Source organism: Clytia hemisphaerica, unplaced genomic scaffold (assembly GCF_902728285.1).
Source record: "Clytia hemisphaerica strain Z4C2 unplaced genomic scaffold, Clytia hemisphaerica genome assembly, whole genome shotgun sequence".
NCBI classification, from domain to species: Eukaryota; Metazoa; Cnidaria; class Hydrozoa; order Leptothecata; family Clytiidae; genus Clytia; species Clytia hemisphaerica.
Window position 1 is genome coordinate 95,931 of NW_027104433.1, and position 23,232 is coordinate 119,162.

General features: G+C 34.1%; 2 protein-coding genes across 2 annotated transcripts in view; both read left to right on the forward strand.

The window, feature by feature from the left end:
• Positions 1-23,232, forward strand: part of LOC136820694 (DNA-(apurinic or apyrimidinic site) endonuclease 2-like) — a 54,628-nt gene that overhangs the window by 5,718 nt on the left and 25,678 nt on the right. Inside the window, exons 2-6 of the mRNA XM_067076892.1 lie at positions 184-365; positions 2,756-2,839; positions 3,170-3,331; positions 5,889-6,054; positions 6,974-7,040. Of these exons, the coding sequence (XP_066932993.1) occupies positions 242-365; positions 2,756-2,839; positions 3,170-3,331; positions 5,889-6,054; positions 6,974-7,040 (603 nt within the window). The 5' untranslated portion in view covers positions 184-241. The remainder of the gene's footprint in view (positions 1-183; positions 366-2,755; positions 2,840-3,169; positions 3,332-5,888; positions 6,055-6,973; positions 7,041-23,232) is intronic.
• Positions 11,101-13,940, forward strand: LOC136820695 (major facilitator superfamily domain-containing protein 6-A-like). Its single transcript, XM_067076893.1, has one exon. It carries the CDS (start codon positions 11,502-11,504, stop codon positions 13,266-13,268), a length of 1,767 nt encoding a protein of 588 aa, XP_066932994.1. The 5' UTR covers positions 11,101-11,501; the 3' UTR covers positions 13,269-13,940.

The following is a 23,232-nucleotide window of genomic DNA, read 5'->3' on the forward strand; positions in this document are numbered from 1 at the left end:
TCGCCAAACAACTATTGGCAGTAATTAGGATATCAATGTATGGAAATAAATAAAAATCTAAATCTAATAAATATCTTTCTTACCAGAAATATCCTCATCATCTACTTAGGATATATTGGCAATGGTCAAGACTATCGGTTTTTTGCATTATATATCTATAATTTTATGACTTTCCTTTTACAGCTTTAACGGTTACCAATAGAATGTATTAAACATATAGTGATTTACAAAATTTGGAGTGATGAAACTTTTGACATGGAACGTGAATGGGATTCGAGCAGCAAGCATTAAAAGCAAATCAATCAAACTACTTCTTGATTCATTGGATGCAGATATCATTTGTTTGCAAGAAACCAAAATCACAAGTAAGATCTTCGGGTTTCTTTTTGCTGCGGAGTACAGTTTAGATTTTAAAAGTGTTAGTTTCCAATATTCATATCTAGTGAATCTAGTGATTTAAAGATTGAATATTGTTTTCTTAGAGTCAAAAAACTCAGACTTTTGGTATTTCTTATGCTTCCAATCAAAAGCTGAGATTTGCACCTTTCCATCTCTGTAGAGTTTATTATGAATTTATTGGATTTATAAAATAATAAGCTTCTTTTTTATTTAAGCCAGGCCGAAATTCACCTGCGTGAGTTGGTTTCCGCTAGAAGACATATAAGTCGGTGTTTTTTATTAGAATGTACCTGAGTGACTTTTCAGAGATCTTTAAAATCATCTATATGGTATAGGTTTCGGAGTAATATGAGATGAAATATTCCAGAAAATCTAGATTTTCTGATTTTTACTATAGCAATTTTTTAAAACGGTTTTATTATCTAAAACCTTCGGAAACCTATTGTTGATACCATAAATTTTCAAATTCAAATTTAAGGAGTAGAAAAGGATGAAGAATTCCACAATTCGATTTCGGGTGACATGAAAAGTGGAATATTTCATCTCATCCTTTTCTACTCCTTTCGTCGTTTTGCTTATATTTTCTAATAATTTATGGAACACCATATGAGAGTAAAATTTAATCAAAGACGGAATCTTTTATAGATGAGGAGTAACCAACTGTGGAATTTTTCATCCATCCGCACAGAAGAAAGCTCTCATCCTAGATTACTCCTAATTTTGTCCTTAAATTGTAGCTGTTCAACTCATCTAATTAAAGCCGGACTAAAACAAATCGGAATATTTCATCCTATCTCTTTTTCTCAAAATAAATTGAAATACTCGTGTAAAAGTTTTCATTAAGAAAGGTTGCTTTAAACAGGAGATACCCCAAAAAGACAATTTGGTACATTCTAAAAAAAACACCGACATAAAGAGCTTCACTGTGGGTTATGTGCGCCGTGTTATTAGAATTTGATTTGCCATCTTTTTAGAGTTTCTATTTGGCGGTGATGCCTTTTATAATCTTGTAATCTTTACTTGATGTTATTGAATATTGTATGCTGTCATTTGAATGGGGAATATGTATTAAAACCGGAAATATACCTTGAAAACAGCCCTGGCCGAAACATGTTGGAAATTTCTAGCATCTAATGGTATTTTTGTCTCGATCCTCCGTCCGATATATTAAAACCGGAAAATGGCTTCAAAGAAAATCAATCATTTCTTACCTTTTTACACGAATTTCATTAATTACATTATGCGATGCTCAGTTTTATTTGTTGTTTTACGGGCGAAGCTACCAAATAAAGAGGGTCGGTCGGTCGGTCGGCGAAAAAATAAGAGAAAAGTAGAATTTCACATAACTCTTTTCTGAATAGGGTGGTGGCTAGAGTCTAGGTCTTTCTCTAGATTGGAGAAGTAAACCCTCTACTAGCCTTTCAATGACCTAGGTTTTTTAATCTTTCTATCGATTGTTATTGGTTCTACCAGTTTATTACAGCAACTCTTGCAGGTTCTGATTAGTTTTAAGTTGAGTGCAATTATCTTAAATTACTGGACTTTCTAATCTTATTATTTTAGTTTTAATATAATACACACTTCATTTGATGAAAATAACTTCTTTAAGAATATCAGGGTGAGATTTCAGAGCTAGAACAATGGGCCTAGTGATTAAAACAATAGAAAAACGAATAATGCTCACCCTCAGCCAAAGTACACAGTATCTTATAAAAAAAGTAGTAGTGTAGGAGCCATACAGGGTGGGACAAAAATGTGCTTCTTGAAGAGCAATTAGTGCCATTGAAATTCCAAAACTTTGGTTTCTCTTTGTCTTATTACGACATTCCTGAAGACATTCTTTCATAGTTCCATAATAGTTTATACCCCGTTACATTTCGAGGGAGGGTCTTGGAAGTTAAAAAATTATATGCATTCCTTCTTTTTGAAAAAAATTGCCTTCGGCGCTTTTAAATTGCCTTTTGATTGATGGGTCGAAGTGATTGCATTAAGGGAGCTGGAATAAAATTTCTATAAAATTTCCTAGGGAGGTCTGAATTTTCAAATGTATTTTATAGGGGGTTACCACTTAGGTGTCTTTGAACCCTCTAGAAACAATTTCTATCAAATATACGACAAGGTTCCCAGCACATCCAATAAAAAAGAAATGGAATTTCTATGGTTGCTCTGCAAGTAGTACGTTTTTTTGCCTGAGCTGAACACTTTTTTGCCCACCTTTTATGGCTCATTATGTCTTTATATAACTAGTAGTATCTTACAAAACTTGTCTGAGAGCCGTGCCAACTGAGTATCAAAAAACCTTGAAAATTACCAAAACCTATGGTAATATAAATTTATCATGTCTCCTTTTTCTTAGGGAATTTGTTGACAACAGACATCGGCAATATTGATGAATATCTTGCTTTCTTCAGTTTCTCCAAGAAAAGAAGCGGCTATTCAGGTAGGCTCTCCTACTATATTTGAATCACTAAAGTTTGTGTCCTTGGCTTACGTGCAGATTTAGGTCTCTCAGATGTCCTAATTAAAACATATAGGAAACTGTTGATAACAATTTGGAAATAGTCAATTTTACGAACCTGAGAATTCCGTGAAGTCTAAATCGCAGACCTTTCTAAAAGAAACTTTTTCGTTCATGGATGAGGACAAACCTAAAAAGCTTTTTTCTACACTTTAAACTAAGAATTATTTTCTGCTCTTTGATGTTGCCTGATTTCATGACTCAAATATATTTGAACTGTTCTTAAAGATTGTAGTGTTTTTCTTTGTCTAGGAGTTGTGACTTATTGTAAGAAGTCGTGTTGTCCTGTAGCTGCAGAGGAGGGTATCACAGGAGTGTTATGTAGCACAGAAAAAACACAATCTATTGGATATTATCCAACATCCTTTCATGATGAATTCACTACACAAGAATTAAAAGATCTTGATTCCGAAGGTGATTGTTTCGTAACCTTTGTTTTCAGCTTGCACGTAGCCCGCCAGATTTTTTTATCCCGTTTCTTGGTGAGTTACACCGATGTCCATTGAATATCTTTCTGGTCTAGGAGTCGACTTGTTTTGAATTTCGAGGTTGATATTTTATTTACCAATTGATATTAATCTCTGACCTTTATATACCCTGAAAAAGGTTTGTTAATTCCGGCCAAGCAAAATATTTGATCAGATTTTTTAGAAAGTATTACCCTAATGGTAGTACTACTAAATAGCGGTGAAAATGCACCGAGAGCTTGTTAGTTTTTATGATGTAGCGCCATTAAGGCCGGTATATTCACTTTCGCGTGAAATGGGCGACAGTTTTTTTCCTCGACCTTTTTTGCCTAAAGAGAAGATTACGTCATAAGAGAGTTTCGCGCAAACAAAAAAAAGTTAAAGAAAGTTTTTTGGCCATGCAATGGAATTGCTGCATTTTTCAACCGATCGAAAAATGTTAAAAAATTTTCGCGCGGTTTGATCGCACTTTTTCGAGCAAAGCCTCCACGCTATTGGTCAAAAGAAAAATGAAGCAACTCCTCTGTAACGTAACGGTTGAAAAAAGTTGAACACATTTCGAGCGTGCGCATTATTATGACGTAATCTTTTTTCCAAGCAAAAAGGATTGAAGCCAAAAGGAGTGGAGACCGGCTTTTAGACGTCAATTTTTAACACTGCAACGGCTTCTTTGCCGGTACTTCTTTTTAAAAAACTCCGATCAAAGATGGCGGATATAGCTTGGTCCAGAATATAAAAAGGTCAGTGATCCGCGCCCATCCACATTTCAATCACGTGACCAAAAAGAACTAAATTCAACCTCGTGTTTCGCTCACTTTGATGTTTTTACGCAAATTTGATTTCAAATTTCAAATTTGAAGAGTTTCGAAAGTTAAAAAAAACGTCAAAAATTTAAATGTTTAGAGCTCGAAGACCTAAACTCAGAGGAATGTAAAGAGATGGAAAAATGGCTCGCCATATACCAGGTCTCTTGCCCTTAAGGGAGTTTATGTCGAGTTGATAGGTTTCTTTTGTTGTCGCTATAAGAAATCTGCATAAATAGCGTGTTGTGACAAAATTCTTTTGTTTCAAGCCTGATTATTCACAAACTTTTAGGGCTTATATTTTGGGTACACCTCTCCTATACGAAAAGGTACCCATATCTTCTTGCTCAGAATTTGCTAGCAATTCTACTGATATAACCGCACCATGACCGCACCATTACATGGAAAGCTAAAACTCGAGAAAATTATAACTTCATCTCGATTTTACTCTATTTCTGATAGACTGGAGTCGTTTATAATGCGGTGTAATACTAATAATAATAATAATACGGGATTTAGTTTGTATAAACGACTGGAAGAATCCGGTGTTCCAGCCTTATAGATACAGGGGCTAGCTACGCAGAAACTTGTGTAGCGAGAAAACAATATATCAAGCACAACAACAAACTCTCAAAACGAAATCAAATCAAATGAAAAACTTTCAATACACAAATCCACACATATTTTTTTCTCAAGAATTATTTTGAGCAGGAAAAAATTATAATTGCAATATTGACACTTTTCTTTTGTTTGGAGTTAGTGTACAAAGGTTTCTAGACAACTAAAATTGTTCCATTCATTACTTTTTGCTTTATTTCTACTATGTATAAATTAGTCGTCTAGCTTGCTAGACTATATTTCTGACAGTTTTACAAGAATCAATTTAATATCATTGCGTTAAGAATTTGCGTAAAAATTGCTCCTTATTCTTAAAAATTGAACTAATAATCGGCGAAAAAGGAAAAACAAATTTTCATTTTTATCGTCAAATCATGTAGAAACCGTCAGATTTGTATGGCGAGCCGTCTTTTCTCGGACTTTTATTTAATGACCTAATCAACGTTTTTACAATAGAATTTTCGATAGAAGTGATCGTTGAACTTTGAGTAATCAGAAAAGCTGTTTTTCCATCTCTTTACATTCCTCTGCTGAACTTGAAAGATATGAAAATACCGTAAAGTGGAATAGACGTTATTGTGTAGAAAAAGACGTGACTTCTTCTATGGCCAGTTTCCACAGTTTTTTATGATTACTAGTGGTGATAAGTCAAATCATGTCCATCAATAACAGTCACCTCGAAAAGCTTGGGTAGGACCTTGTGGAAATTGATGTATTATAGGAGGCATTAACATTACCGTGGTTGACTCTTTCTGATTTTGAACATACTTCATAATCAAATTGTTGTTCTCAAAAAGTCTTAATGCTCCTCATAATTCTGATGTTCCCTATAAAGAAGTCCAGGTAAATTCTACTATCAAAAAATAAAATTGCCTTAAAACCAGTCATATCACTCGGACTACACATTTTTAGGAGTTTTTGGTATTTTTTCTGGAACGACAATGAAATTTTGTAGAAGATAAGCTTGGACATGCGTTGATCGAAATCACAAGGACGCTTGTGTAGTGAATATTCGTTACAAAAGGGTCCTTGTCGAAATATAATTATTTTTTGCAATGGAAGATATTGTGTCGTTTATTCTAGGTCGTGTGATCATAACTGAGCACAAACTTGAGGATGGGAGATATCTTTGTATCGTGAACGTGTACTGTCCAAAGGCTGTCGTCGACAATAAAGAGAGATATGAATTCAAAATGAAGTTTTATCATCTTTTGGAAATGAGATGTCGGCACCTTGAGAAAGCTGGAAAGTATGTAATGAATTTTAACACTGACTTGCTCGAACGTATACCATTTCACCCTTGTACACTGATTTGCTCGAACGTATACCATTTCACCCTTGTACACTGATTTGCTCGAACGTATACCATTTCACCCTTGTAGGCTACATGAAAATGAAAAGTCTGCAAAAAAATTCCTTACTTGATTTTTGCAAACTAAGATGTGGTGATTTTATATTGAAAATATAAAATACCATTTAATCGGGTTTAAGCTATTTCGAATGCTTAAATGAGTCGAAGTCGTTCTTCACCTACGCAGACCTCTCACGCATTTGGCCTATAAACCTTATTTCATGTCACCTAATCAACTCCGGGAACCCTATTTTACCAAAGATTGAATTAGGGTAATCAACTCCAGTACTTTTTTTCCCGGAAATAAGTACTCCCCAATACATATTTCCTAGGAAAAAAGTTTTGTACAAGATTCTCATTTCCACATTAACATTCTTATCACTTTTCCGGAATCTTTCCGCCATTTTTCCCGAGATAAACGGATTGAGATTGGACAGGGTTTGTTCCTAAAGGTAGGGAAAATGTTGTGTTTACATGTAACTGCCTAGCCTTTTCAAGCTTATTGTTCAACTACCCTAGGTCCTGTTCTTTTTCTGCTAGAAAAGAGGCAAAGAAATCTTAGGACGGAAACGGGAATCTTATGCGAAACGACAGTACTGAGAAGTGTGATTTTCCGGGAAGTACATATTTTCTGTTACACCGGGAGCCCTATTTACCCAAGATTGACCCTCTTCAGATAATATATTATCCTAATTAAAATATGCATTTTTAAACTGATTGCTCGTATCTTCGGAATGGTCCAATTTATTTCAAAACCTTACGAAATGTAGACGAATGTAGTAGATTTTTTATGTATTTCATGATTTTTATTCGATAGACATGTAATGGTGGTGGGAGATTTGAATGTTTCTCATCAAAGAATTGACCATTGTGACCCACATCAGGTATATATTGTATTAACCTTGAGTTAGACAAAGATTTTTCGATAATTTGCGACAGAGAATGAACCATTAAGTTTCAAGCTGAAGGGATGATGCGAATCTTTAACCTTTCCAAAGCAAGAAAAAGGGAAGCCTAAAGAGTTTCACAGTTTAGGAACGACAGATTGATTAGCGCTTTCTTTGTTTTTTTTTACTCAGTCGTACATTTTCCAAAACCCGGTGATATATTTTATTTTAGTGTTTGTGTGAGAAGCACATTATTGATCATGCGTTTTGGAAGGAAAATAAATGGCTCCATTTCCCATCCAAGAGGTTCCTCTCTAACCCCCTCACGGCTTTCAATGCAATGGAATCAAATGCCAAAACCTTTGTTTAATCGTTTTTCAGAAAACTGAAGATTTCGAAAACAATCATTTCTTTGTCATTTCTCAAATAAAAGGAAAATAAAGAAAGTCAGCTTTTCCATCCATAAAAAAAGGAGTTGGCATGATATTTGTCGTTAGTAAATTATACCTAAATATCGCCCACCCTCTGTCTTGATGGGGAATTTTGGCAAAAATCTGAAAAACGACTTTGAGCTATCTGAGCTTCAGATCTCAGTAATAGCTTCGAAATTTTTAAGCCTCTGCCAAGACTAAGCGTTTTAAGAACGTAAAGAGAACATAAACAAGAATGTAAATTTCATTCAAACAGAACACAAGCTGGTGTCATTCGATTTTCTTCTCACGACTATCATTCACGAACATGAGCATGTATAAGCTTCCCAAACTGCCGGAACCAGCTCTTTTTTCTCCTTCGCATTCTTAAAAGCCTTTTAAACGTCACAGGTTGGCTATTTCACGCAAGCTGTGTTCGATCAACATGTTTCATCATATTGCCTGTAACTATTGCTGTGGTATAAAAAGTTTTCATTTCATTTTATACCAAGTTCGTTTTCGTGTTAAACATTGTTCATTTAGATAGCAAACCATTGAAGAGAAGAAGGTCTTTCATTTCTTGACACATCTTGATTTTCATCAGAGAAATGGAAAGGAATAGAAAAAGTGCTTCTCAAAAACAGTGGAAACACGGCTCGTCATATACCAGGTCTTTTTCCCTTAAGGGAGTTTGTTTCGAGTTAATGGATTTCTTTTGTTGTCGCTCTAAAAACTTTGTATCATTAGCTTGGCGTGATGAAATTCTTTTGTTTCAGGTCAAATTATGCGGGAACTTTAGAAGCTTATATTTTAGGGACACCTCTTTCTTACCAAAGATACCTTAAGTTGATAATTTTTGGAGTGGGTTTAATTTGGCGAATGACCAAAATGCGATTTTTGGTTGGGATTTAATTTGGCAAATGCTCATTTTTGTAAAATTTGGCGGGGATTTAAGGGCTCTGACCATAGTGAATTTTTAATTTTTGCCACGGTTAAATTATAAATTTCTACTTGATATAGCCCACGTGGCATGTTATACATTTTCTGTCAGGCCAATTATCTTTGAGTGTGAAAATTTAAGAATCGCAATGAAAAAATTTGATGAAGAAGAAAATGAAGACTTTTGCAAAAAAGAGTATTTCAACTTTGAAGAGCTTATTTTCGGCGAAGAAAAAACATTGTGTAATTTTTTTGGCGGTAGATGGTATATCTTTTACCGAACTAAAAATGAATTTTCGGAAAATATTTCGGCTTATTTGTCTCAAAATCTTGAAAATGGTGCTTTGTCACCAATTTTTCATCCCAATTTTTCATAAAAAACAACCATAACTTTTGATGCATTAATTTAGAAAATTTAAAACAGTTTAATTCTTTGCGGATGAAAAAACTTTGAAACAAAAGGTTAATTACCCACTTAGCACTTTTTATAAGGGAAGGTAATGCAAGTTCATAGCGTAATTTTTGCAATTAAATTCTTAATTAATCCTAATGGATTTGATTGAAAGATAATTTAAATAAAGACAATTCTTTGTTATAAGTGTCAGATAACCTAAAACATAACTTTTATGTTTACATACTAAAATCAATTTTTCGGCTATGTTCAGAGCCCTTAATTCGGCGACTGGACGATTTTTGAAAATTTGGCGGGGATTTAATTTGGCGAAAGACAAAAAAAGTGTTTTTACATCGAGGTGTTTTGTTGAAGCTCAGAATAGAAAAAATAATACGTGTAACATAAGATCGGTTATAAAGGTATAAATAGTTTGTATACGGTTAATACACGATCGGCTTAAGGGCTCTGACCATAGTCAAAAGATCGACTACGCAGATTTTGAGATAAAACTTTTGTATTGAGTTCCTTGACACTTTTAACAAAAAATTGTCTTTATAAGTTGTTTCTGAATTTATTCTATCAAGAGTAATTAGCAATTAAATTACAAAAATGACGTTATGAACCTTAAAAGGACGTTAATAAAATGTTATATTACCCTCTTTTACAAAAAGTGCTAAGTTTTAATGGGTTTTAACCTACTTTAACCTTTTTGTTTTGAATTTATTTTGAATTGTCAGCAAAAGATTGAACTATCTAAAATCTTTCGGAAAAATTTTCTAAATTGATGTTTCAAAAGTTATGACTCTTTTTGTGCAAAAAATTGGGATGAAAAATTGGTCAAAAGCCACTATTTTCAAGATTTTGAGACAGAGAAGCTTTTACAAAAAATTTCCGAAAATCTATTTTTAGTTTGGTTAAAGATACACCATCTAGTACAAAAAATTTTTCAAGATCTTTTGTCTTCGCAAATTTCTTCATTTTCTTCTTCATCGAATTTTTTTAATGCAATTTTTGAATTTTCAGATTCAGGAATATTTGGCCTTACAGAAAATGTATAACATGCTATAGTTATGTTGGTTACATCAGTCAGAAAACACATTGTAAACACGACAATTATGAAAAATTCACTATGGTCAGAGCCCTTAAGAAAGGCAAAAATAGTTTTCTGAAATTTCTCGATAAAAAACATGATTTTCCTTTAATTTGGCGAAAGGGAAATTTCGAAAAATTTGGCGGGGATTTAAATTGGCGAATTGCCGAATTTGAAATTTTGGCGAGGATTTAATTTGGCGAATTTTGCCAAAATTCGCCAAATTCGCCAAATTTAATCCCCGCCAAAAAATTTATCCACTTAAGGTACCTAAATTTTCTTGCTCAGAATATTTCAGCGATTCTAAAGTCTATTCACGATAAGTGTGCACTCTTTTTTCATTAACCTATAACTTTTGAAGGAATTCTTCAATCTTTATAAATTTGGTATCATTGGAAAGATATTAGCGAGTGGAACAATTTGAAATAAAAAAATCTTTAAAGAAATTCTGAAATTGAAGATGAAAATGGAGAAGAAAAAAATGAAGATCTTGTAGAGAAGTGCTATAACTTTCATTTTCACTGGAGAGATTCTTTGATCTTAGGAGGTCATCACTGTGAAGAAATTTCACTAAAATATTTATTCAATATAAAGTTATGATACAAAGTTGATAAGTGATTGACCCCAAAAAACAGCAGAAAACAGCAGAAATCAGCGTTTTTAGACTTCAATCAGCTTATAATTTTGTTTGATATCTTTTGACTGAATGATTATTTTAGAGAAATTTTTTCACAGTGATAACGTTCGATGATCAAGGATTCACTTCAGTGAAAATGATAGTTATAGCACTTTTCTACAAGATCTTCATTTTTTTCTTCTTCATTTTCATCTTCATTTTTAGAATTTTTTTAAAGATTTTTGTATTTCAAATTGTTCCACTCACTAATATCTTTCCAATGATACTAAATTTATAAAGATTGAAGAATTCATTCAAAAGTTATAGGTAAATGAAAAAAGAGTGCACACTTATCGTGAATAGACTTTAATGATATAACAGCATCACGACGGCATAATTAAATAAGGAGCGAGAAAAAAAAATCTGTTTTTAATGACTTTTTTGCCAATTTTCTCGAAGTTTTAGAGAATTTTTAGAGCAAAAGTTAGTGTAAAATTTGTTACTGATACTGAAAGTTTAAGAGTAATAATGGACCAAAAACTAAAAATACCAATCCACTTTTATAAACACAGCCATATAGAAATCCTCTTCGCGCATGACGAGTCGTTATTTTTCTGAGCCATTTTTAATTACCTAATTAAAACCAAAACAAAGGAGTTTTCAAACGATCAGAACAATTTGAGTAATCAGAGAAGCGCTTTTTCTATTCCTTTCCATTTCTCTGTTTGCACTGATTGCAAAATTGTTCTTTTCTGAAGCTACACTATATTTTCAAGCTGAAGTAACGAAGAGTACTCGTGTAAGATTTACCATGCATCGTTTTTGATCGGGGAATCAGGAAGCCGTGCGCTTGGATTTACGCTCGAATCTCTCCCATTGAATCTTCTACTTCGCTGTTTACTGGAAACTTCGATTTTATACACCTCACAGAAAGACACCTCATCACAGAAAGGAAAACTTGCATAATCTAATTATCAATTGGTGCTTTCCAAACCAGGCTTGCGTCAACATGAAACCTGACAATCAGAGTCTTTACAACAGCAGCTATCATCATCGATCAATCAATATGCGAGATCGACATCATAATCCAAAGGAAAAACGCCCTAACTCCAAGTGGTACACCCTCAATTTTAACGCCCTCCCGTTGAAACTGGCCTACTTTATATACGGGTTACATCGAATGTCATACAAACCCTTCTTAATCGTCTTTTTCAGTAGTATTGGGCTTAACAAAGCTGAAGCAGGGCTCTTAGTCGGTCTTATGCCTTTAGGATCGATCATCGGGAATCCGTTTTGGGGCATCGTTGCCGATAAAACTAAACGTCATCGCACGATTTTAACGATTCAGTTTATAGGAGCTATCTTGTTGATGTCGTCGCAACCGTTCATTGCGAAGTATCTCGGAGATCCGATCAAGAATACGTGTCCCTTAAAGAAGACGTCGGACAGCTTCCGTGGTACTAATTCAGATCCGATTGACGAGCTTTTTCACTTACTGAATAATACTGGCGGCGGTAATCGGACTACACCTGTTTTCAACATGTCAGTAAGCAGAAATACCAGTGTTAATCCTTACTTTAAATCAACTATCTTCAGAACTAATGTGACTGACTTTTATGAAGGAAATTCGATTTTTAATACACCTTTCAATACCAATAACTCCCTACCATCTCCGCTAGCAGACAAAAACATCATTGAACCTCCAATGGAAACAGCTGAAGACAAAAGTCACAGACAACTTCTATTTACAACTCTACTCATTTTCATTATCTTACAAGATTTTTTCCAAGGTAGTTATCTGTCATTTACCGATTCGGCTGTTATGCGGTACATTGAACAGCAACCTTATATTATGGATTATGGTTTTCAACGTATGATCTCTGGTCCCGGCGCTGCACTTGGTGTACCGTTGGTCAACTTATGGTTAGAGCTCATCAATACATTGAATTTGGATTTGAGTATTTCTTGCTACGTTGTATTGCATACTCAATACGTCATAGCTAGTATAATGTACTTAACCATTCTTGTATTCCTCTATGGTCGTATATCACCTACAGAACAAGGCTACGAATGTTTAGACCAAACTTCAAATGGCGCCCGACGTAAGCCAAACAATCAGAAAATCCACATTGCTGTCTTCAAGAAATTAACCGAAGTCAAAGTCGTATTTTTACTGGTAGCTCTTCTACTAGCTGGTATCAGTTTGACCCTCTTCTCATCTTTCACTATGGCTTATATGATTGAACTTGGAGCTTCGAGGACTTTGTTATCATTGGCGTACTCGACCGCTTTGATGTCTTTGATGCTTGGTTACTTCTTCTCTACTAAATTGATCAAGTTTTTCGGAGGTCCTTGGAACGTCTTCATTATTGGGTTTATCGCTTACACCATCAGATATATGGTCTATGGGTTCATTGGAAACCCATGGTTAGTGTTAACAGTGCAGCCTCTACACCTCTTAAACAGGGCTGTCTTAAATGCGGCAGCTGTCACTTACATCAAAAGTATCACAGATCCCGACATCTTAACATCCATTTACGCCATTATGGATTCTATCCAGACAGGAATTGGTTGGATTATAGGGAACTCTTTCGGTGGCTATGTTTACCATTTATACGGTGGCCGAGTATTGTATATATCCGTAGCGTGTATTGATCTTTTATGGGCGTTTTTTATATTTATTTTCTCACGATCAAGGTTTGCGAAAATGTCACCTTCGTTCTATGTTCAAGAACGGCCGGTTGAAACGGAGAAAAAGAGAACGCCCTCTTGTTGAGACTTGATGATGTATTACAGGATAAGGGAGTTTAATATTTTACCTGAGACTTATAACTATCATTTGCCGTTTTAGTAATCGCTAAGAAAAACATGTGCACAATAGAGTCAGGGTGTTAGAGTGGTTTACGAAAAATATAGTGGTTTACGAAAAATATAGTGGCGGTAGAGTTTGGAGCAAACACTGTTAACACCTCCGTCACTACTTACTGGGTTAAACTCCCTTTTCACAAATTTCTCCCGCCTCCTAAATTATTCCCTTTTTTAGTGATAGCATTGTCTACAGTTTTTCTTCAATATATATTGAATTTTGCTCATTTAGATTTTTTTTTAAATAAAAGCAAGCATTTCTAAGCATCTAAGTCGGCTACTGAATTTGAATTTGTCCCTCATTCCTGAAAGTGAGTTAACCGTTAGATTTGAAATCAAAAGATCGAGATTTACTCATACTCAATTTTGTTTTTAGCTGTCTCCAGTTTATATATTCTTGACCAGCTGTCTCAAAATTGGTCTTAATAAAAGCAAATTTTATTTAGCAAGGCTTCTAGGGGTTTTATTTTAATTTTTAAATAAAAAATGCTCATTAAACTATATATTAGATAGTATGTGGAATTTTTAAAACAACTTGTACTAGAGTTAAGAAATTAGCAATCAACACTGAAATTAGAATTAATAAAAATTAGAATTAAATAAAGACTTATTCTACATCATCATTTCTGATATCCTCGGGTTGTTTTCATCTTTTCAATGTAATTCTTTTGGTATTATGAAATAATACATATCCATTCAAGAAGATGAAAAGGAGTTTTCGATCAATTACTGTTGTGGTTGGTTTCTTTGACGATTAAAACTCTATTCTCTCATATGTTGTTATCAAAACAGAGTTCGTAAAATTTCACTTCTACTTTAAGCAATTGTACTAGTCTCTTATTTACTTACCCTTCCTCTTAAAAAAGACTTTTTCAAATGTTCCAAAAGAATTTCACTCGAGAATCGTAGTTATTGGTCTCAAGAAGAGGTCCCTGACCATTGAGTTTCAGGCCGAAGCTTAGTGGCGAATCTTAAACTTTTCCCAAGCAGAAAAAGTGAAGTCTTAAAATTTGCGGTGCATTTCGAATTACGAAAATTAAATCTAGCATATTTTTGTTTTCGTGTTTTACATTTTTCTAATTTCGACGATGAATGTCGTTAATCCAGTGTTTGTATGAACACCAGGCGGGCTGTGCAATATATGTAGGAAATAAGTGGCTTTAAATCCTTCATAAGAGTTTCGTTCCGGTAGCCTTCGGCTATAACTTATTGTCCCTTTAAGTACGGTCAATGAATATACTGCGATTGACAAATGTCAAGATACCAATGTGTCAATGATTGTTGTGTGGTTTAGCGAAGGGTAATTTCATTGGCACTTTCCCGGATATTTGAAAATCGTTTTTGATGAAAATATTGTCTTGTGTTCTTATCCGGGTATAAAACCATACGAAGTGCTCGATAAGTGTACATTAAAATGAGAGCAATGAAGGTATTAACCGTCACTGTTAAATACTGGTAAAGTTCCTTCCTCGCGTCTTTTTGGAACGGTACAATGACGAACATGACTGTAAACATGGCGATTGAAGCAAAAGAAACATAAACCAAAGACATTCCATCATTCATAACGCATGGTAGATTCCTTCCACGAAAGGCTTGTACGAAACAACCAAATTGCACAATCATAACAAAACTAATGATAGCATTGATGTGGAAACTTGTATCGCAGTAATGAACTCGTTTCATGCTTGCATCATCCAAATACGATGCCAAAGGTGACTTTGCGATATAAGTGACAACAAAGATAGCATTTGTAATAGCGATTGATGCGATGATGAAAAATATCTGTTGAGACTTTGTGTTTCTCACTTCTTTTTCCGTTATAGGAACTTTGCTGAGAAAAGCTCTCAACACTTTATGTGATTTAATGAAAAGTAAACTAACACTGAAAACATAGCCTACACTCACCAATATAATTCTCAAGTTACAAATCACCAATGAAGGATTGAGAATATACAGAAGGATCGAAACCAAATAGATACTGACGATCGCTATTAAATGTAATGATGAGATTTTCAAATCAGACATCACAACGACTGGCGTTTCTCGTTTTTTCAGAAACAAAGCTAACGTTGCTGCTCCTAAAACCATTCCAGCTATGTCCATACCGAGTAAAACTTGAAACAGAGGACTTTCCCAAAGGTTTGGATACTCGTCTTTATAAGGGTCAATACATCCTGTGCGCAGTCCATTATCTATACTGAGCTTTCCACGACATGGTAGACATCCATCATCACCAATAACTGACTTGTAATGATTGACAGGACATAAATCACATCGATATCCATAACCTCCTGGTATTTCACCGTACACTTTATACCTGCCAGGTCCACATATAGGTTGTGGACATTCTGTTTTGAAATATGTCGAATTGCGAATGCTAAAGAAATGTTCTAGGGTGACAGATCTGAACATTGCTGCGTGTACCACTTTATTGACCTGGTGTAAATTGAGATGTTTTTCAATAATTGTTTTAAACTGTCTTCTCTGTTGATTCAACATGGAAATGGCGCGCGATGGGTTATGTGGCATGTAAGATAAAATCATAAATAAATTCACAAGTTTTTGAAAAATTAATCCTTGTATCATGTTTATTTCTTGCATTATATACGGCTTCAAACTCAATAATTTTTGTATAGTTGTCTCTGAATATGGTGACCTTGGATAGATTCTCCAAAAAGTGGTTTTCAAAATGTCATTTTTCAGAGAAATTCTCTTTTCGCTTTGTACATTGAGAAAATAAGGGTAAATATTCCCGTAATTTTGGAAAGATTCTAAGTCATTTATCATAAGGTCGTGTGTAAGGATAGGGGTGTCATTCTTCAAGAGTTTTTGAAGACTTTTCGTCAGGAAATAAAGTGAACTGTAAGTTGATTTTCCACTGCCAAACAGTACCACTGCAGGCTTTGTGTGGCCTTCAAACCAAGTTGAATTAAAGTAATTGTTGTAGTAAATTTCATCTTCATTCACTTTGTGGAGTTGTATGCACTTACGCTGTTCTACAAATTCATTGATACTGTGATTGTAATAAGGTTGGTAAGGATAGACGTCATCTTCTTTCGTTGTTATGTAAACCAGAAACAAATCTTCCCATTGTAAACGGTCAGATAGTTGGACCAGATTTTGTACCCACTCTTTGTAATAGAACGGTAAATACGAACCGTCGCTGTATTCCTCAAGTTGGAATATATGGACTGGAATATTTACGAAGGAAAAAATATCCAATACAAATTGATTCATCCTGCTCGGTAAATATGTGTATATCAACATGACATTTGAATCGTTCAATTCTTTGGAAGGATCGAAAATTGCATACTTTGAATCAAGTAGGATCTCACTCACTACAGATGATAACTTCGTATGATTATTACAGACTTTGTAGGCTATATAGGTACTCTTATCTTTGAATTCGATACCAAATGCAACGGGAAACAAACCCTTTAGATATGTAGCATAGTCAATGGTTAAATTTCCAATAATTTCACTGTAATTCTGAGCCTCGATAAATATCTCTTCTGTATTATTTTGGTCTGCATCACAAATGGAATAAATGCCAATCCAATTGTAGTCTATGGACTTCACGACGTTTGTGAGCAAAATGAACGACAAAACTACTTTCAGGGGCATGACTTCCTGAAAGAGAAAAAAGCTTATAATGTAGAAGAACTTTTAATATAATGATGAAAAATTTATGGCCAGGTTACAGTAGATCAAATAAGGCAACATGTTTGAAATCTGAGAGAGTGCAGAAAAGTTTTTATTTCTTTATAGTCTTCTGGTTATCACTTTCACGAACTTGGTAAACAAAATTATACTAAATTTTGTGAAACGGACTTTATTTGAAGTTCAAACGTTCATTTCGCTGTTTGACACATATCTAGCCTGTCGAGAAATTTTTCATCATTATGAACTCCTTATCAATACAAATCCTTCAAAATGAGAAAAATGGATGCTGTATAACCTTCCTTTTCAAAAACTCAATTCCGCTGCAGAGTTAAGGATATAGTTTCATCACCTTGAAGTCGTGAAGTGTTTTAAGTTTGATTGAAAGAAAAAGTTTGCACTAGAACATTTTAACAGTATGGGATAAAAATGAAGTTAAATTTCAATCGTCAAAAATATAGCTTTGCCGCTTTTCCCTTCCCTTGCCCTTTGAATTGAAGAATGAGTCATTTGGAGTGATAAGCAATTTCACCGAGTCTCTATTTCAATAGTTTTCGCGCATGTAAAGCTAAAAAATATCCATTTCCCTCCTACTCAAGTTTCAGTCGCTTAAAAAACTTACCCCATAGTTCCTTCTGATAAGCCAAGAAAAGATCTGTCTTAGGTTTAGCATACTGTAATTATTTCACTGTTTACGAAGATAGCCGTTTGTTTGCGTTCCTAATTATAGTATTTTTTTTTTTTGTAAGAACATAATTTTCACCTCAATGATTTTAATGTTCTACTTTTCTTTTCTGACAATTTTGCATGAGAATTCTTGGAACAATTTTGCTGACGGGGCCGTTGCTTAAGTGAAAAGACATGAACATTCAATTATTTTTGTTACATTTTTGAAATATATGTTGATGGCCGGTAATTTTGATTTTGCTTCCATAAACATCTACTCGAAGTGCAATAGAAGATCCAAACTACGGAAGCCCATTAGTGTCATTTAGATTTTCCTTTTATTTGTCAACGGCGAAACTAAAAAAATTGACAACATAAATAACAAGACTCAGAAGATGCTATTTATGGTCAATTATAGACCAAAATGTTGTGAAAAGTGGAACTTGTGCATGAAATATCTCGAGTTAGGTAAGGAAATCGGCTATAACCGTTTAAAAGTCTTCTATATAGTTTTTCGAGAGCTTTCGAATGGTATACATGATATTGTCTATAGATAAGTTTGAAATTTTCAAAAAATTTCACCCTTAGGATTTTGCCTGGGGAAAATAGAAATTGCCCAAAAAAGGGATGTTCCACCAGTGGGGTTTTAGGGGATTTTTTTCTAAGGTATAAGCATCCTATAGAGAAGGTCTGGAGAAAGTTTCAGCTAAATCTTATTTTTTTCCCGTAAATTATGCTAAACTATTAATAAAAGCAAATTTTATTTAGCAAGGCTTCTATGGGTTTTATTTTAATTTTTAAATAAAAAAAGCTGATCAAACTATATATTAGATAGTATGTCGAATTTTTAAAACACCTTGTACTAGAGTTAAGAAATTAGCAATCAACACTGAAATTAAAATTTATGAAAATAAAAACTTATAACTTTTTAAATAAAGACTTATTCTACATCATCATTTCTGATATCCTCGGGTTGTTTTCATCTTTTCAATGTAATTCTTTTGGTATTATGAAATAATACATATCCATTCAAGAAGATGAAAAGGAGTTTTCGATCAATTACTGTTGTGGTTGGTTTCTTTGACGATTAAAACTCTATTCTCTCATATGTTGTTATCAAAACAGAGTTCGTAAAATTTCACTTCTACTTTAAGCAATTGTACTAGTCTCTTATTTACTTACCCTTCCTCTTAAAAAAGACTTTTTCAAATGTTCCAAAAGAATTTCACTCGAGAATCGTAGTTATTGGTCTCAAGAAGAGGTCCCTGACCATTGAGTTTCAGGCCGAAGCTTAGTGGCGAATCTTAAACTTTTCCCAAGCAGAAAAAGTGAAGTCTTAAAATTTGCGGTGCATTTCGAATTACGAAAATTAAATCTAGCATATTTTTGTTTTCGTGTTTTACATTTTTCTAATTTCGACGATGAATGTCGTTAATCCAGTGTTTGTATGAACACCAGGCGGGCTGTGCAATATATGTAGGAAATAAGTGGCTTTAAATCCTTCATAAGAGTTTCGTTCCGGTAGCCTTCGGCTATAACTTATTGTCCCTTTAAGTACGGTCAATGAATATACTGCGATTGACAAATGTCAAGATACCAATGTGTCAATGATTGTTGTGTGGTTTAGCGAAGGGTAATTTCATTGGCACTTTCCCGGATATTTGAAAATCGTTTTTGATGAAAATATTGTCTTGTGTTCTTATCCGGGTATAAAACCATACGAAGTGCTCGATAAGTGTACATTAAAATGAGAGCAATGAAGGTATTAACCGTCACTGTTAAATACTGGTAAAGTTCCTTCCTCGCGTCTTTTTGGAACGGTACAATGACGAACATGACTGTAAACATGACGATTGAAGCAAAAGAAATATAAACCAAAGACATTCCATCATTCATAACGCATGGTAGATTCCTTCCACGAAAGGCTTGTACGAAACAACCAAATTGCACAATCATAACAAAACTAATGATAGCATTGATGTGGAAACTTGTATCGCAGTAATGAACTCGTTTCATGCTTGCATCATCCAAATACGATGCCAAAGGTGACTTTGCGATATAAGTGACAACAAAGATAGCATTTGTAATAGCGATTGATGTGATGATGAAAAATATCTGTTGACACTTTGTGTTTCTCACTTCTTTTTCCGTGATAGGAACTTTGCTGAGAAAAGCTGTCAACACTTTATGTGATTTAATGAAAAGTAAACTAACACTGAAAACATAGCCCACACTCACCAATATAATTCTCAAGTTACAAATCACCAATGAAGGATTGAGAATATACAGAAGGATCGAAACCAAATAGATACTGACGATCGCTATTAAATGTAATGATGAGATTTTCAAATCAGACATCGCAACGACTGGCGTATCTCGTTTTTTCAGGAACAAAGCTAAAGTTGCTGCTCCTAAAACCATTCCAGCTATGTCAATACCGAGTAAAACTTGAAACAGAGGACTTTCCCAAACGTTTGGATACTCGTCTTTATAAGGGTCAATACAGTCTGTGCGCAGTCCATTATCAATACTGAGCTTTCCACGACATGGTTGACATCCACCATCACTAATAACGGACTTGTAATGATTGACAGGACATAAATCACATCGATATCCATAACCTCCTGGTATTTCACCGTACACTTTATACCTGCCAGGTCCACATATGGGTTGTGGACATTCTGTTTTGAAATATGTCGAATTGCGAATGCTAAAGAAATGTTCTAGGGTGACAGATCTGAATATTGCTGCGTGTACCACGCTGTTGACTTGTTGTGAATTGAGATGTTTTTCAATGATTGTTTTAAATTGTCTTCTATGTTGATTCAAAATGGAAATGGCGCGTGATGGGTTATGCGGCATGTAAGATAAAACCATAAATAAATTCACAAGTTTTTGAAGAATAAATCCTTGTATCATATTTATTTCTTGCATTATATATGGCTTCAAACTTGATACTTTTTGTATAGTTGTTTCTGAATATGGTGACCTTGGATAGATTCTCCAAAAAGGTGTTTTCAAAAAGTCATTTTTCAGAGAAATTTTCTTTTCGCTTTGTACATTGAGAAAGTAGGGGTAAATATTCTCGTAATTTTGGAAAGACTTTAAGTCATCTATCATAACGTCGTGTGTAAGGATAGGGGTATCATTCTTCAAGAGTTTTTGAAGACTCTTCGTCAGGAAATAAAGTGAACTGTAAGTTGATTTTCCACTGCCAAACAGTACCACTGCAGGCTTCGTGTGACCTTCAAACCAAGTTGAATTAAAGTAATTGTTGTAGTAAATTTCATCTTCATTCACTTTGTGGAGTTGTATGCACTTACGCTGTTCTACAAATTCATTGATACTGTGATTGTAATAAGGTTGGTAAGGATAGACGTCATCTTCTTTCGTTGTTATGTAAACCAGAAACAAATCTTCCCATTGTAAACGGTCAGATAGTTGGACGAGATTTTGTACCCACTCTTTGTAATAGAACGGTAAATACGAACCGTCGCTGTATTCCTCAAGTTGGAATATATGGACTGGAATATTTACGAAGGAAAAAATTTCCAATACAAATTGATTCATCCTGCTCGGTAAATATGTGTATATCAACATGACATTTGAATCGTTCAATTCTTTGGAAGGATCGAAAATTGCATACTTTGAATCAAGTAGGATCTCACTCACTACAGATGATAACTTCGTATGATTATTACAGACTTTGTAGGCTATATAGGTACTCTTATCTTTGAATTCGATACCAAATACAGCGGGAAACAAACCCTTTAGATATGTAGCATAGTCAATGGTTAAGTTTCCAATAATTTCACTGTAATTCTGAGCTTCGATAAATATCCCTTCTGTATTATTTTGGTCTGCATCACAAATGGAATAAATGCCGATCCAATTGTAGTCCATGGACTTCACGACGTTTGTGAGCAAAATGAACGACAAAACTACTTTCAGGGGCATGACTTCCTGAAAGAGAAAAATCGAAGAGCTTTTAATATATTGATGAAAAATGGCCAGGTTACAGTACCTTAATGTAGTTGATTTTATACTTTTTTGTGAACTACTTTCCTCATTTTTTTCACAAATTTTAATCACTTTAACAAAGAAATCACATCTGTAATAAAACATTCACTCTTGAGAATTATACTTCTTTTATGCTACTTAAGGAATTGTGTCTATTGAACGAATCTCAAAATAATCAACACAATTTTACTATGCGGTGTACAACAAAGGAACTTAAATTTGTTATCCAATCTGTTCCAAAGTGAACTGTTTGAGAACGTTTTCTCTAGGGGAGTACGCTCTGTTCACTTTCGTTCTCTTTTTGAGAACAAACAAGTCCTCTATAAAGAGAACAAAGCGAGTTTTATTAATCACCCTATTTGTTTCCTTTGCGCGTAACATAAACTGTTCATATTGATCAGGGAACAGTTTATTATCACCGCGGAGAAAGATTTGTTCTTCTTAATGAGCAGAACAACGGATTAGAATAGGTGGATTAAGAACTCATAGAAAACACTCCTCGTTAGGTTATCAAACTTTTTTACGAGTTTGCTAGCAATTAAAACTTGATAAGTTGTAAAAAAGTTGTAAAAAATCATTACTTTCAACATTTTCATTGGTCATTACGTATCACGTGGTACATTTTAAATTAGAAAATGCACTTTTTTAGCCCTTTCTATCCAATGCAGAAATTAGCCAAATAATTTGAAATTTATTTTCCTAATTCTAAATACAGTCTTCTTTCACCAGTATGCAACCCATTCGTGACCCATCGATAGTTTCTTAGTTATAGACCATACGTTAATTTTCACTTATCTGAAGATTGCCATTGACAAAAGATTAAAAATTTACATTAAAACTGGTCTAGCGTTTGTTGATGCTAAAACTTAGGTGCAGGATTTAAAATATTTGCAAAATCATCAAAATTGATCGAATCATAGGACAAATTCGTTTTCGAAACTGTATAAATTGGAAAATTGTTCTTATAAAAACAATGAAAAAACTAAACGAGGTGTGCGCACAGTCATTTACAGATTTTTCTTGTAACAATGAGAAGACAATGGATCTCTCTTGGGAGCAACGAGAGAAGTTAATCCACCTATTCTAATCCGTTGAGCAGAATAAATCGTTCCTTTTGGCATGGGTTGCATTTGTACACTTTTATTAAGGAATAATTAATACCTTAATGCGGGTTTCGATATGTACAATAGAAAAAGGATTAAATTCGTTATTGCCGTTGGGAAAAGAGTATTCTTTTCATGTAAGGTATAATTTGATTCCTTGGGCATTGGAAGATTATGTACCTAATTTAATTGTTATCAAAAGAACAGTTTTATCGTTTATTTTTACTACAGTTTAATGTATTTGTAGGAACAAAAAGTTTTTATTTTAAGAAATCATTTTCTTTCTTACTAAAAGGTCCTTTTCGACACTAACAGTCTAACTGGTCTAAATCATAGTAATCCTTTATTGTTCGTAAATACTCCAAAGTTTAAGAACAAAAAGGGTTATGGTTCACATTATGTTGAATTCCTTAGAGAAGGAAAAGG

What these genes read in the sequence shown, in the direction of transcription:
- LOC136820695 (XM_067076893.1), top strand. Translation starts at nt 11,502, where the DNA reads ATGAAACCTGACAATCAGAGTCTTTACAACAGCAGCTATCATCATCGA.